At 39.1% G+C, this 14,497-nt stretch overlaps 1 protein-coding gene across 1 annotated transcript; it reads right to left on the minus strand.

Moving 5' to 3' along the window:
- Positions 1-1,674: 1,674 nt before the first annotated feature.
- fam83b (family with sequence similarity 83 member B) lies at positions 1,675-13,959 on the minus strand. The gene is made up of 5 exons (XM_076974755.1): positions 13,696-13,959; positions 11,943-12,440; positions 7,888-8,052; positions 6,262-6,386; positions 1,675-4,452 (listed from the first exon to the last, which is right to left on the minus strand). The coding sequence occupies exons 2-5, from the start codon at positions 12,402-12,404 to the stop codon at positions 2,415-2,417; spliced, it is 2,790 nt and encodes a 929-aa protein (XP_076830870.1). The 5' UTR covers positions 12,405-12,440; positions 13,696-13,959; the 3' UTR covers positions 1,675-2,414.
- Between the last annotated feature and the right edge of the window lie 538 nt (positions 13,960-14,497).

Consider the following 14,497-nt stretch of genomic DNA (forward strand, 5'->3'; position numbering starts at 1 on the left):
GCGGTGATGATCACGTTAAAAACGCCCCTGGATATTTTCAAAAGCCAAATGAATTAGAGTCTTGAATCCAACTTGACTACACGAGTTGTGAAAGAAATAAACCAGTAATTCAAATACCATTTGAAGGAGCTTCTCATGTCGGGGTGCAAGGACAGTGTAGTGGATTTGAAATGGCAAGTCAGTTTTAATTTGGGGGTGCATTAAGATGATTTAAACTTTTACTTTGGCGTGTTACAGAAACCGAAAAATAAAACAGTCTATATGTTGTTTTGCTTTCCCACTGTGAGGTAGCTCTATACGACTCTTGTTTATGGATTATAATAGATTAGACTAGATTTTTTTTCTATGGATTTATGAAATCCTTATTCTCAGTAGTCCAACTAATTCAATAACGTATTTCATGAGCCCAGCAGACAACGATTATGTGAGCGCAATTACACCATTGCACAATACCGCCTTCAAAAGAAAATCGTTGCCGTTGATGTGACCTTAGGCTTCAAAACAAAGATCTTGAATTCAGTTACTCTACATTCCCTGTACAACCACTGTCCTTGGTCACTGTATAACCTACTACAAATATAAGGTTGTGGATAATATTTTAGAAACAAAACAGCGTGCAAACAAACAAAGACAATTGAGTAACATTTAGCAGTAAATAGCTGTGAAAGCAGTATATTTGATTGTTTTTCCATAATTCATACCCATTCAGTGAGTCGGTTGTTATACGACCTTGAGCTGAGCTTTCTGTTTTACTTCTGTTGCATCAGTCATGCAAAAGCCTGATTACACTATAAAACATTCACAAAGGTGCTACTTCCTATTTAGTCAGAAATGCATTAGTCTCAAAGTGGATTTCATCTTATATACTCTTAAATTTTCAAGTCTGTATATCATAATTCTGTTGAATTATGGTTAAAAAACTGACATACAACAAAATGCTGTAGAAACATATTGGACAGAGGACTTTTCATAAGTGTGAGCGTATATGACCACTTATGATCTCTGCAGAAGGCAAATCTTTTAGTGAACCATGCTGGCAGAGTGCCCATGAGTACTGCCTTTTTATATTTGTATATTGTATTCACATTTGCTCTGTGCACTTATTTTATCAAAATCGTTAAATTGAAAGAGTGAGAATTTCATAAGATCTTTGCCAAATTATGAAGTCTAGGAACAAAGAATTACTATGAATTGGTAGAAGTGGTGAGACCATGTAAGGTTTTGTGCCCTTTTTTATCCATGGACTTAATTAAGTTAACACCTCAGGGTAACCTTGTAAACCCTGTAAAGCTGCTTTGCGACAACTTGAGTTGTTAAAAGCGCTATACAAATAAACTTTGATTGATTGATTGATTGACCTCTAAAAGTGGGATTTTTATCATGTCCTTTTCTGTAGGCAAAGGCTGTTTCCCCATGAAGAAAACAAGGCATTAATTTTAGGCATTTTAGGTTTATTTTAAGGGTTGAAACGAGTTAAATGTACTGAAATGAAAATCACTCTAATTTCAAAAGAACAATTACTTCACCATCATTCCTAATGTGACTACAGAAGTCCAGAGTCCCATTGCTTTCTCTGTATTATTACTGTGTTGCACATTTGATTGGAGTTAGCCACATTATTCACACTTTATCACAATTTACATAAGATAACATGCAAAAAAAACATGCAATGTGTACTCATAAATGTTTTTAATTCTTCAATTGCTTTCTTACACAGCCATTCACAGAATGGCCACTGCAGAGTTTTCAGACAGCACGGGGTGAGGTCATTACATGTGCATGCTTGTTCAAGGCAGTCATTACATTCTAAACAAACACAGCCCTGCCCCATTTAAGGCGCCATTTGCATATGAGGTAAAACCATTACTTTAAAAACCTTTAGTTGCACATGTAAACAACACTGGAATTCAAATACATCTACCAATCTTGATGCATTAGCACAATTTAGCAAAATATAGCATACAGTATTGCACACAATTTTCAATATTACCTGTATGTTTCAAATTGTCTAACTAATATTTTGAGTGAAGGTTGCAACTATGGTTAAACCAATAGTTATTGTGTAACAGTGTAGTGTTTGTTCATAAAACTGAATTTGAATATGTTGTAATTTTGTACATTAATCAGATAGACCTAAGGCTCACAGTCTTCAATTAAGTTTTTCCCCTTATATACAGTAGATCGGATGTGAATCCAACACACTGAAGAAGCAAAATAATAAAACTGAACTACCTGCAATATTAAACCCATTTATTCCTGAAATTGAAGCCAGATCTCTCAAGTCTAAAGTTTGAGGAATCATAAGTTTGGGTCTGTCCAATGAAGTGCCAACTTCATTAATGTCCCAGGCCACTTGGGGGAAAAAAGGAACATAATCTTTCACTGACAGCAGCGGGTCAAAAGAGTACAAACGGTCATTTATTCTTGTTTATGAAATGTCCCACCCTCTGTATAAAACGGCCTAATTTATTTTCATGAACATGTGTATGTTGAACTATATTATTTATCCGATCGGTGGTTGTATTTCTTGTAAGGAGGGAACTTCTGTGTATGTTTGTTGTATGGTTGGACAAAGAGGGGCCTTGAGTTGAAGATGTGTGTTTAGTCTCAAGGGAGCAAAGAGGCTCATATCTGCTGTACAACCTGGTTGGCGTGATTCGATCTCTCTGCCACTGACCTGTGTTCTGTGCCAGATCTGATCTCTTGATCTCAGTGTTGGCATGATGCTGTGACAATGTTCTCACGCTCCCATTGCTGGCCAGGGAGCCATCAAGCTCTTCTGTGGCAAAGCGAGGAGCAGATGACACTCCAGTCACTGCAGCAGTATGACTCTGCTTTCTAGAAATTCTCTCATTTTCCTTTTTCAGCTTGCTGCTGTCAGTAGATTTCATAGAAATGGTTGTACAACTCCGCTGATCCTCATCTTGCTGTGCTTTCTGCTCATCGTCGTCAGTAAGGTTGGTGTCAGAACTGCCGGCAACTTTTGGGTTAAAAATGTTCTTTCTTTTAGGTGAGCCCTCCCGCTTGTCAGGAATGTTCAGAAGAGATTTTATTTTCTTGGTGCTCTTTTTGAAGAACCGTGGAGATGACATACCATTGGGTTGGTTCTGCTCCTTAGCTTCAACTTCAAGAACTGTTACTGACCTGGTCCTGGAGGGTGGGTCTTGCCAAGCTGTACATGGTGTATCGTTGCTGTCTACCTTTTTGAAGTCATGATGAGAGACAGATCTATGGTCCACTTTAAGGTTTTGGGGACACCCCCCGTTTTTTGAATTTTCATCGATCACATTCCTCTCTGTTTGTCTTGTCATCAGAGAGCCATAAATGTGGCTGGAAGACTCTTTATTACTGCTGAAGGTGTTATACCTAGGATCAGCAACACTGTGTCTCTTGAACAAATTGTCGTCAGGTTCCTTATCTTGGAGACGACTTTTAGCTCTTCCTAGACTGGCATAAACAGTATCTCTTCCTGAACCATTGTTTCCTGAGTGGTCTACAATCTGTATACTCCGTCTCTTAAACATGAAGTCATCAGGTTGCATGTGGTTTTCTGTGAGTCCTGTCTGACTCCAGTGTGCTGAAGAGTAGTACTGTCCTCCTGGCCGTATTCCAACTTGATCCTCATGCCGTAGGGTGGATGAGGAGTCATTTGAATAGCTGTTAGTTTCTGGGTGTTCTGGTATTGTGGACTTAAAAACTAGGGATGATCTAAGGCGAGAAGACAGCAAAGGAGCAGATTTGTTCTCCATATCACATTGGTCCAGGTAGTCGTGGGCTTCAGCCGTTGGCATATCACTCTTATTTAGGTAAGATTCTATTCTCCAGGTGCGCATAAAAGATTTGGAAGTGCTTGCGAGGCTTGGCAGATTCTGCTGCATTGCAAGAACTTGTTTATCATTGCCATGGTAAGACTGACGCATGTTAGTGCTCCTGTTCATCAGGATCAATCTAGAGTTCTCGTATGGGTTCTCCATTGCATTGGGGTAACGGGTCGCCCCATATCGTCTGCTGTCTTCTGTCATATTCCAGTTACTGGAGCCGTGGCTTGAATTTTGAGAAATGTACGAGGCCTCTCGCCTCTCCCCTGCGTAGCTGTGGCGTTTGTGGTAATCTACTGTATCCTGAAGAAATCTGCTGTGGTGGGAAATGGGGATGGGGAGGTCTTCCACTGCACTCCGAAAGCCTGGTTGTCTTTCACATGTTTGGCGATACACTGAATCAAGTGTGTTTCTTAAATGGTCACTCCTTTCAAAGGGTTTGGTGGGGTAACCAAGGTAACCCTCCATTTTTCCATTCATTCTCCTGTCCAGCAAGACTTCCTGAGGCTGAAACTCTGCTGGAATAGAGGAACGGGCATAAAGAGTGCGGAACTCCTCATCGTACGACTCCACCAGCCTGCCCGTTATGACTTGAATCATACTTAGGTGGATCTTCTCATAGGACCACATGAAGCTAGAAAAAAGAAACAGCATAGAAACAACATTTTTTTTTTAATTCAGTTTTTCAACCTGATCTTAAATTACTGCATCTCTATGTTCAACACAGACAATAATTTTCCTGTATAGTTGATTAGACACACTGAAGTAACATAGCAACAAGAGCATTTTCAAATATTTTCATTTTCCCTAAGATGTTGTAATTTCCATGTGTGATCAAGTGTAACCTGTTTACAATACATTTACAGTAACACATTACCCACAGATTCTTCTCTCTGAAAAAATAAGTACCATCTCTAAAGACATTTCTGCAAAAATGTTTTGTGTAAATTGTCACGGTACAGCCCCTCCCTTCGGGTGTTTGTAGATGTAGTCTGGGTCTATATATGTGCTTCCTGTGGGTGTGGTTGTTTGTGTATGTGTTCACCCGCCTCATTAGTCTACGCTGCATGCGGTGCTTGTTGTGTGTTAAGTATATATTGTGTGTGTTAGTCTTGTCCCGTGCTCGTCTTTGTGAGTCCGATACGTGTTCAGTGATACGTGGCATTTATGTAATTCAGTAAATGACGTGTTCTCCTGTATGTCCGTCACCACCCCCCCCCCCCCCCCCCCAATCCAGAAGTGCAGTCGTCACAGCCTCTTAGTCGGAAACAGACCCCATCTGCGCGGGTCTACTTAGCTGCGCTCGCAAGGCAAGTAGGGGGAGGTGGTGGTGGAGTTTTACCTCAACCTCGCGTGAGAGGCATGGAGGAACAGACCAGCCAGTGAGAGACTCCTCCCCAGAGCCAGAGTAAGACGAGTATTGTCTAGGCACAGCTGTAATGAGGCAAAATCCTCCCAAGCTCGAATTCAGAGAGGGGGACTCAGAGGAGGAGCTCCCCGCCATCAGCTCTCAAGTCACCATGGACTATGGAAACAGCGAGAGTAGCATCGGTGTACTTAGAAGCAACCAAGTACCACGAGGAGAGTGAAGCCAGTCCACCGCCATCCGAATGGTACTCCAGGGAAACCGCAAAGTACCGTAGTAGGTCTCCTGTCGGAGGATTACTGTGAGGAAGGTGGAGAGGCTCCTGACGGTCCTGTTCCAGGAAGTGCCAGATCTCTACACGGAGGAATACCCACTGCCCCACTCAGAATGGTAAAGTATAGAGTGCCCAGAAGATAGCACCCTAGAGGGAGCTAATTCTCCTCCTCCTTAGAGGAGATGGAGGTGCAGGAGAAACTACCTTGCCCATCTCCCAAGGCTCCCCCACGGGCATCGATCCTGGACATCGATCCAATGGATAGAGAAGAAACTGCAAGCGCCCCCGCAGTACTCACTGTAGAAGGAGGGGACACGCTCCCACTGCTCCCAACGCTGGCGTGTGTTCCCCCAGTGCGCAGAGGAGCACAGCGAGTCCCGGAGGACGCACCCCTGGGTACGGAGAGAGGCCACCCGCAGCCCCAGGAGTGTCTCCCCGCTAGCATGTGGGGCCCCTGGGGAATATGTTCCCGTGTCTTCTGTGCCTTTGTTTTAGTCTCTCCCTGTGTTTATCCCCAATCCCATTTTACCTTTTGTGGTAAATGTGCCTGTGTGTGTTTTTGTGGGTGTGGTTGTTTGTGTATGTGTTCTCGTTAGTATAATGTGCTACATGCGGTGGTTGTTGTGTGTTAAATATATATTGTGTGCGTTAATCTTGTTCCGTGCTGTGTTCAACTCCAGCGATACGCTGCAGTATACACTGATATATTCATTTAAACTGATTTATTATATCAATTATTTATAGTTGATAACTATAAAGTTGTAACTTTACATTTTTAACCTTTGTCATTTCCGTTGTCTTACCTGTATGATCCAAAAAACACTTTTTGACAGTCAACTAGAAGAAACTTCTGTTCCATGGACCCATGGAACTTTGCACCTGATCTACAAAGGTACTCTTGACCCTTCACTGTACGCACCTTCATGTTCTGAAAAGAAGACAAAAAAGGTTAAATGCATTTATGCAAGTTATCCTGATATTTAATGAGTCTCCTGTGTTGACATAACTTCACGATGAATAATATAAGGACATTTTACCCCGCTGTGAGAGCTTTATAGCGTAGCATATTTTGCATAAGTTATTGTAAGGACAAGGGTCATGTCCTGGAACCTCTCAATGTAATGGACAGACAAATGTCAGTCATTTTCTCTAGACATGGTCTATATTAAATTAACAAACATCTGCATATACATGTGTGAAAATACTGTAAGTAGCCTAGATAGGTCACTGTAAAGAATCTGTTAATAAAGTCAGATTTAAGGGAGAGGTCTGTGGAATTTTACTTTTGCTAGCCTTTAAATATGAATGTCATTGAAATAGAATTATTAAGCAGAAAACTTGATTTGCTGTAAATTACATGTACAGTATCTTATAAACAAGGGTGAGCCATATAGCCATTACTGTTGTAACCAAAACCTAAAGCGATAACTTCAGTATTTTATGCACATGTTATGCTTCTGTCTTAATAAAATTCCCACAATGGTTCAAATGGAGCAGTATAATTATGAACATGGATGTCAAAAGTTATAATGTATGTAACAATAATAATAATAATGTATTAATATTTATATTATATATTATATTTATTAATAATTTATTATTATTATTATTATGTAGGAAGACTGATGAAGAAGTCAGTTTTATTTCCATTTAAAGGTAATTATTACTTTACTCACTAGGGTGCAGATAGAACTATTTGAAGCACCTAGACATTTCTAAAAGCATATAATCATCGCAGTGCTTTCATCTGGTCACCTAACCAGACAGAACATGTTTTCTCTCAAGAGGAAAAAAGTATAACAAAATCACCGCCCCAGAGTGCCATTTAAATACTTTTAACAGCCACTTTTTTTTATTTACAAGGAAACAAGTTTCCTGTCAAATCACTCTGAAAGAAAAGAACCAAGTGAATCATCATGTGTCTTGTTTGTCCTTGAACATTTGAAATCTAGAAGCTAGTGGAAAACACATTAAAGGAATTAGTCCTTCCACTGTCAAAACTGAAAGCATATTCCAAGTGAGAAATCTTCTGATGTTCTAAGTCTACAAAAGTGTTATATATAAACATGTTGAAGAAAAAAAACCTTCCTTCCAAAGTCAAACACAAAAGTGTGACTATAACAGCACTAACAATAGAAAGAGGCACTAATAATACAGAGGAATGGGAAGAAAACTTTATTTAAAGCGTTCAGTCTGTCACATAAGGACCATACTGTCACAGACATTTATAAGATATGGTTTATCATAGCCTAACGTAATGGAGGAGGAGGTGAACGCATAGGAGTGTCGTGATATGTGGCGTACTGAAAGGCACTGCTGTGAGGACACTCATAAAATGTGAATCTGACAACTGCTCTTAACTGTTCTCTTAAGAACATATCTCTTATGTCTGTTGTGCATGGGAAACTGCTGTAATCAAATCCACTCACCCTGAGTTTTTGAATCTGAATGTCGTGGTTTGCTACCATATTGAGAAAGCTCTTGAAGTGAGTGTGATCCAGAAGGATATATACAGGAACACCTCTGACAGATGCGTCCACCAGCTCTTTAAAAATATCCACATCAGTAAACACATCCATGGCAATCGCAATGACCTGTATGGAAATGAGAACAAAAAAGACGAAAATGCGGAGAACGCATCAATGGCTTTGACCTATGAAACATGACGATGATTGAACGCCCTCCGAAAGGATGTGACATGTTGATCTGAGTGCTCTCTCACTGAACTGTTAATCAATAATGGCATGGAAAATAACCCAGAACCAAAACGATAAAAGCAGACAATAAAGGTCCAGCAGGAAGATTATTCAAGTTCTTGAAGCAAGAAATGTGACCCTAAATACGTTCAAGACACTAAATGTGACCCTAAATACGTTCAACACAACAGAACACTGAAAAGATCACACAAGCCTGCTTGGAAGCCACCCACAATCCCATGGGGTACTTTGGTATGAAATATCAATATGTTGTTACAAAAAAAAAAAAGAAATCTTGAATTCACCAAGTGATAGAACTTGTTTAGACAACTATATGCTGTGCTTTTCCAGGGGTTGCCATTGAAAATTAACTTTGTGTTACCTGACATTGTGTCTTACCTGAATTTGTGTTACCTGACTTTATGTTACCTGACTTTGTGTTACCTGACTACCAGCATTTCTCTATTCAAGTTTCAACATGCTCAAGATGATGAACTAGTTATGAGTGTATGTTTAATCACAGCCTTGGAGCCTATTAGAACCACACCTTATCAAACCATGTCACCTTTGCAAACCATAAAACAAGCTACGTCATACTCATTCAGTGACATTCTAAAATAAAAATTTTAAAATTTCTTCTTGCTTTACTATTTTGAAATATTTATCAGCAGATTGTATTCAATTCAGTAATAGTTCTATTGAATTTACATTAGGACTGAGGCAGGCCTGATATGATTATTGAAAAATAGCTACTGCAATCACACAGTTTGTTTAGTTAGTTCAGTTTTTGTGACATTTTGGCAATCATAGAGTGAAATGCGGCTGTGAAAGCAGTTTTATTAAAGCAAGAAGTAAAAAAAATACAGAAAGAATGTACTAGAAATAAGAGAGGAATAGCAAATAGAAAAGGGGGTTGATCTGTCAGAAGCAGGCTTGGTGAGCGGTTTAACAGCTTGAACACAAAACACTGGAGAGAGAGACCTGTGGGAGTATGTGAGTGAGATATGAGAGACAGGTAAAAAGAAGCACTAGTAATCAGGGGATTGGGACCGGATGAGCATGGATAGTTATTGTTAGGTGTGTGTCTGATTGGTGACTGATGGGTGACAATTTTGTTTTGTATGGTCTGCTTTATGACCAAGAGTAATGCCTCTGATGTCATTAACTTTCCCCATAACTGCTATCTATATGTAAGATCCACTACTGTTTCAAAGTTTAAAATCACCTATTATCATTTATTTAATACTTGTTATTTAATTTCACAATTCATATAAATAATTTATATGAAAATAATAGTGTTTTTGGAGGGAGAAATGTGGTAATCTATGATACATTGGGATAGCAATTATTTATGAACAGTAAGATCATTTTACATCTTCCTACAAATGAGCTGAAACCTATGAGATTGAGTAGTGCGCATCATATTCAAGTCATTTATATGTAATATTATTAATACATTTTATTATTTATTGTTGAATAGTGGCTATTGGGATTATTGACCCAAAACATTAATTGGTGATTGACTGATTACAGTCAAGTTCGGTCTGTCCTTCTTACTTCAAATCCTTCAGTCAAATATATATTTTTGAAGATTATGAATTGTTGACTATCACTGAAGCAGTGTCAGTAACCATGAGAGGAGCTAAAACAAGCCAGCCAAGCTCCCATGTCAGAATGTTTTGAAGATGATGGTCTGTTTTTGTTCAAAAACGCATGCGAAATAAGGTGGCACAGAAGTCAACATGTGCTCATAAGATGCTTATCTTATATAACGAGCATCAAGTGGCATCATATCAGCTGTTTACAAGCACTTTCAGATCTTTCTCCACAGTAAGTGTGCCTCATAGTAGGACCATCTGCATACCCGGGCCAAGACATTCTTTAGTAGACTCTACAGATTCCAACTATATAAACAACAAAGAGTCTCATCCATTCGATACTCCACAATGTGCCTATGCTGGTTCTAGATGTCCAACTGTTATCAGTTAAGTAGATCTGATCCTTCTCTTGTCAGGTTTCCCCTTTATGGGCCCTGTCAAACTTTAGCTCTTTGTCCTGCAAAACCCCAGCTGACGTTCTTTGCCACAAAACTTCATGAAGCCTCATATTCTCTATTTTCAGTTACCATTTCCGCTTTGCATCCTTCAGTTTTGCAGGTGCTTTGTCCTCAGTCACCTCAGAGCAAAAGTTGTCCTACCCTGTTGTTGTCATATTTCTACTGTAGATATTGAAATATGATCTACCTAAGATGTCGAGCAACAGGTCGATGAGAGCAACAGGTTGATGTATTCAGTTGGTTTTAAGCACAGACTCCAGCTACACCTCCATAATGACCAGACATATAAAACGCCAGTAGCTGACACATGCTAGAATTTTCTGTCCTAAGCACCCTCTTTCATGTGTGTCTAAGACCACAATGACAAGTTCACCGACAGTCTAGAGGAGAGAGACTTCTCCAAAACACCTACTGTGTATTTATTTGAGTGACACATGACCATATACCATTGTCCTACCATTGTTAACACTGCAGTTTTGCCAGACTGTAGGAATGTGACCTTTCTCTAGATGTTTTGTCACAATTTCTGCTCTCTATGTTGCCAGTAAACTTCTATGCTATTTGGTCCTTGATCATTATATATTATATAAGATATATTCAACTGAAAAGGGAGTGCTCTCTCCAGCAGGGTTTCACGGACACACCCAGATAGCTTAGATGCTCCTGTCTGTGTGCTACGAAAGGGTGTGGACAGGTGAACTACAAATTGTGCAATGTTTTATACTCCTTTGTCTGAGCTGTGTATGTTTTAGCATATTTTAGGTGGAACCGTTGCTAGGGAGAGATGATCCTTCCATGGTTGATCCAAAGTAGTGTAGTGTCTCATAAGTAATGTACAATCCATCATTTTTTCACAATGACGTATGAACTCATGTGTATAGGTACATGTGGGAAAGCATACTTACTGGTGAATTTCCATACTGATAAGATAGATCAGGTTAACTGTTGTGTATTGACCCTTCTCTTGTATGGCTGACTTTAAGATATCTCATGTGTAGTAGTGTAATAGTGTTCTTATTCTAGCTAACTTTAGCTAACACTACAAGGAACAACATGCAGGTCGTTCATATTTTTGTCACAGTAGACATAAATGTTTCATTTTGGTTTATTTTCGTGTTTTATTGTGTGTGTTGGGCACATGCAGCACATGGCTAATAATTTGTAAAAATAGGAGTGTCAGAAAGTCAGAGGTAGTAACCGTAGTAACTGCTCTGCTTTAATGCCCAGTTCCAGTTCAATTCAATAGGTTAATTGAATGAGCTAAATAATATGTTCTATTTTCAAAAATTAGTGGATAGGTCACGTGAACTCAAAACAGCAGTTTCTGATCAAAATGTTAACATGATTTAGTCAAACAGCATTCAGGGTGATATGAAAATAGCAATAGGATTTTTTGGTAAATCAGGTTGGATTGATCCTGAAACAGTTATTAACCCTCAAGGCATAAATTGGTGAAGAAGCTAAGATAAGTGATTCTTCTTTGGCATGTCTGCCTTTCTGGAAAGGAACAGTGGGAATCTTGTCAACAAAATTGCCCTGTGGCGATCTAAAAAATGCAGTGTGCCTTGTTTTAAGCAACATAACTTCAATGTGGAGCAGCTATTGCAAGTCAGCATTGAGCTTTTATGTTTGACAAGCACAAAAATGGCACGTCGTGCAATATCAAAGAAAACCGTCTCCTAGACTGACCAATAACCAACGGTGTCACACTGCCATTATGCCCCAGTCTTACCTGTCTGGCATCCTGAATGTGCTTTCTCACCACCTCTTTGATGGTGGGGCTATTTAGCCTGGGTGGGTGGTACAGCAGGTCAATGTTGGTCTGAAATGTGTTGTGCATGATCTCTGGCCACCCCAGTTCCAGATCTGGTGCTGGAGCGTCAGAGTGCGTAGGCCAGTACGTCCCTGTGGAGGACTCCTCGTCCCTCGGACCGTCCGTGCCCTCGGTGTGGTTGATAACAGGTGGCTGCTCTGTGTTCTGTGTGATGAAGTGGATTTCGTCCTCGGAGAGGAAACTCACTACCTTCTCGCCTTTGATGAATTCCTGATACCCGTTTTTGCCGTCGTTGACCAAACAATCAATGGCTAACCGATAGGCCTCCTTATAATGGGGTTGGACATAATCCTCAGGTTTGAGTTCCTCCTTCAGTGAGGAGAGCAGAGATAGATTGGATTCCATCATGGTGTGGATCATTTCTACTCAAAATGCTGAATGGTACCGTGCTGCCACCTAATAAATAAAACACAGTCTTAAATAATATCAAAAATCATGAATCAAAATGAAAAATATATATATTCTTTGGTCTAAAGAGATGATCAATAGGTGTTGTTCACTTGTTGTTCACTTCATGAAGTGAATTCCAGTACTGATTACTACTGAGTTTTTTTATCACTTGTGGTGAGAGATGATCAAAAAGGCAATGTTGTGTGCTTCTTGGACTGTGTAGTGTGTCATCAATACATTAGGCAGAGCACCTCTATTCTCTTATAACACCCTAAACATAGCTGTGCTCTGCTTAAACTCCCTGTCCAAATGGAATGCTGTCTTTCCCTCCACCTTAAACTGAATCACTTCTGAGGAATATGATTCCGCAATGATAATGTTCAGTTCACAAGAAAAAAAAAGTGGATGTGATTAGATTTATGTTTTGCATGGAATAACACAGAAAATTGCACAGAATAACACCTTTGCATTGTGGAAACTCCACAGTTTCTAGTCTTTCATTTTAGCCTCATTAGCATTTACACAAGTTGATTCTCAGTGTCAGTGTTCATCATTAACAGATCTTCAGTAATGATTACTGAATATGAAGTGGTAGAAATTTACATGAAGTTGCGATGTAATTTATGAATGAATGTGAAAAAACATGATAGGAATCTAAGAATGCCAAGAATAAGTAATCACGCATGATGCATCTCAGAACAAAGGCTAATAAAAAGTTGATTCAGAAGTTTTTGAATAGACCACCATGGACACAGACCTTGTGAAGGCTTCTACTCAAAACAGTGTATAAAAGGAGCTCAAATATTTAGCTGTATTCCATAGTTTACAGGAGTTCTTCATTACAACTAATATCAACATTAGATTATTAATGTGATGTCTTTTTAAAAATACATAAAATTATTATTCTGGTTTGAGTTATGAAAAAATGCATACTGTGTCATCTAACTTGGGGAGAAATTCAAGAAGAAAAGTGGAAAATACAAATTAAGAAGCATTATGGAAATATACTGAGGAAAATGTGAGATAAAACTGATATAATTACCATCTTTAAAGAATGAGCTACTTTTTCTGATTCTTCTTTTGTAAGAATCACAAAAGGTAAGGTCTTTTTGACATGAAACATAGAGTTTACCCATTTAAATGTTCTTAGATCCTGTTAACAATTAGATCCAAAGCATTAAATATATCAATTGAGTCCAACGTAACATTAATTATTCAACTGTCACCATCTGAGGACCTGAACTTATTTTGTATGACTTACTTGAAGTGTCACTTTTGGAGAAATCTTCTGATGTGCTGGTCGAACATTCTTATCCAGTATTTTTAGAGATTAAACATATGTTGAAAGAGAGAGAGAAATGAAATGTATGTTGAAACACAACATAAGTGCTGCACTACTGAAGAGCTAAGGGAAAAAAATTAACTGAAGAAGCCACAACATGAGAAGCACCGGGAATCCGAGAGGGTGAGCATTCAAGTTTTTACATGCAAGTACAAAAAACGAAACACTCTCTCAAAGCCACAGGCTGTGAACATGTCTGAGCCACCCTTAGCCACACCTCTCTCTCTTTCTATCTCTCTCTCTCTCTCCCACTCCATTTACACTTCCTTGTTTGAAAGACTTACAGAGTTCAGAGTTCACTCTGATATAACCGATAATTTTCCTTCTCTTTCTGACAGTAATCTTTATGTACAATGGTCTTCACAGAGAATAAATAAACCAACTATTACAATAATGCTAACAACTATATTGTGTTTGAACAATTTCTGTAAAGTCTTTAGCAGTAAACTCGGTCCAGTACCACAGGTTTACACCTCATCTGTAATGTCACATTGTTTCTTTCTTTACACTTGAGTTTTCAATTAATGGGAAACTAAATCTCCAAGAACCCCTAGTTACATCAGTGAAGCACCCAGCAGGGTCATACGATGTATTATATCCATCCATGAAATTATTCTGATCACTTTGTGCTAATAGGTCCAGCACAATCTCTTTAAGCATTATAGTTAATCCCATCGAGTTCACTCAACAGCGAGCAGTTTAGTAACTGTTTTGCAACACA

Source organism: Brachyhypopomus gauderio, chromosome 15 (genome assembly GCF_052324685.1).
Source record: "Brachyhypopomus gauderio isolate BG-103 chromosome 15, BGAUD_0.2, whole genome shotgun sequence".
NCBI classification, from domain to species: Eukaryota; Metazoa; Chordata; class Actinopteri; order Gymnotiformes; family Hypopomidae; genus Brachyhypopomus; species Brachyhypopomus gauderio.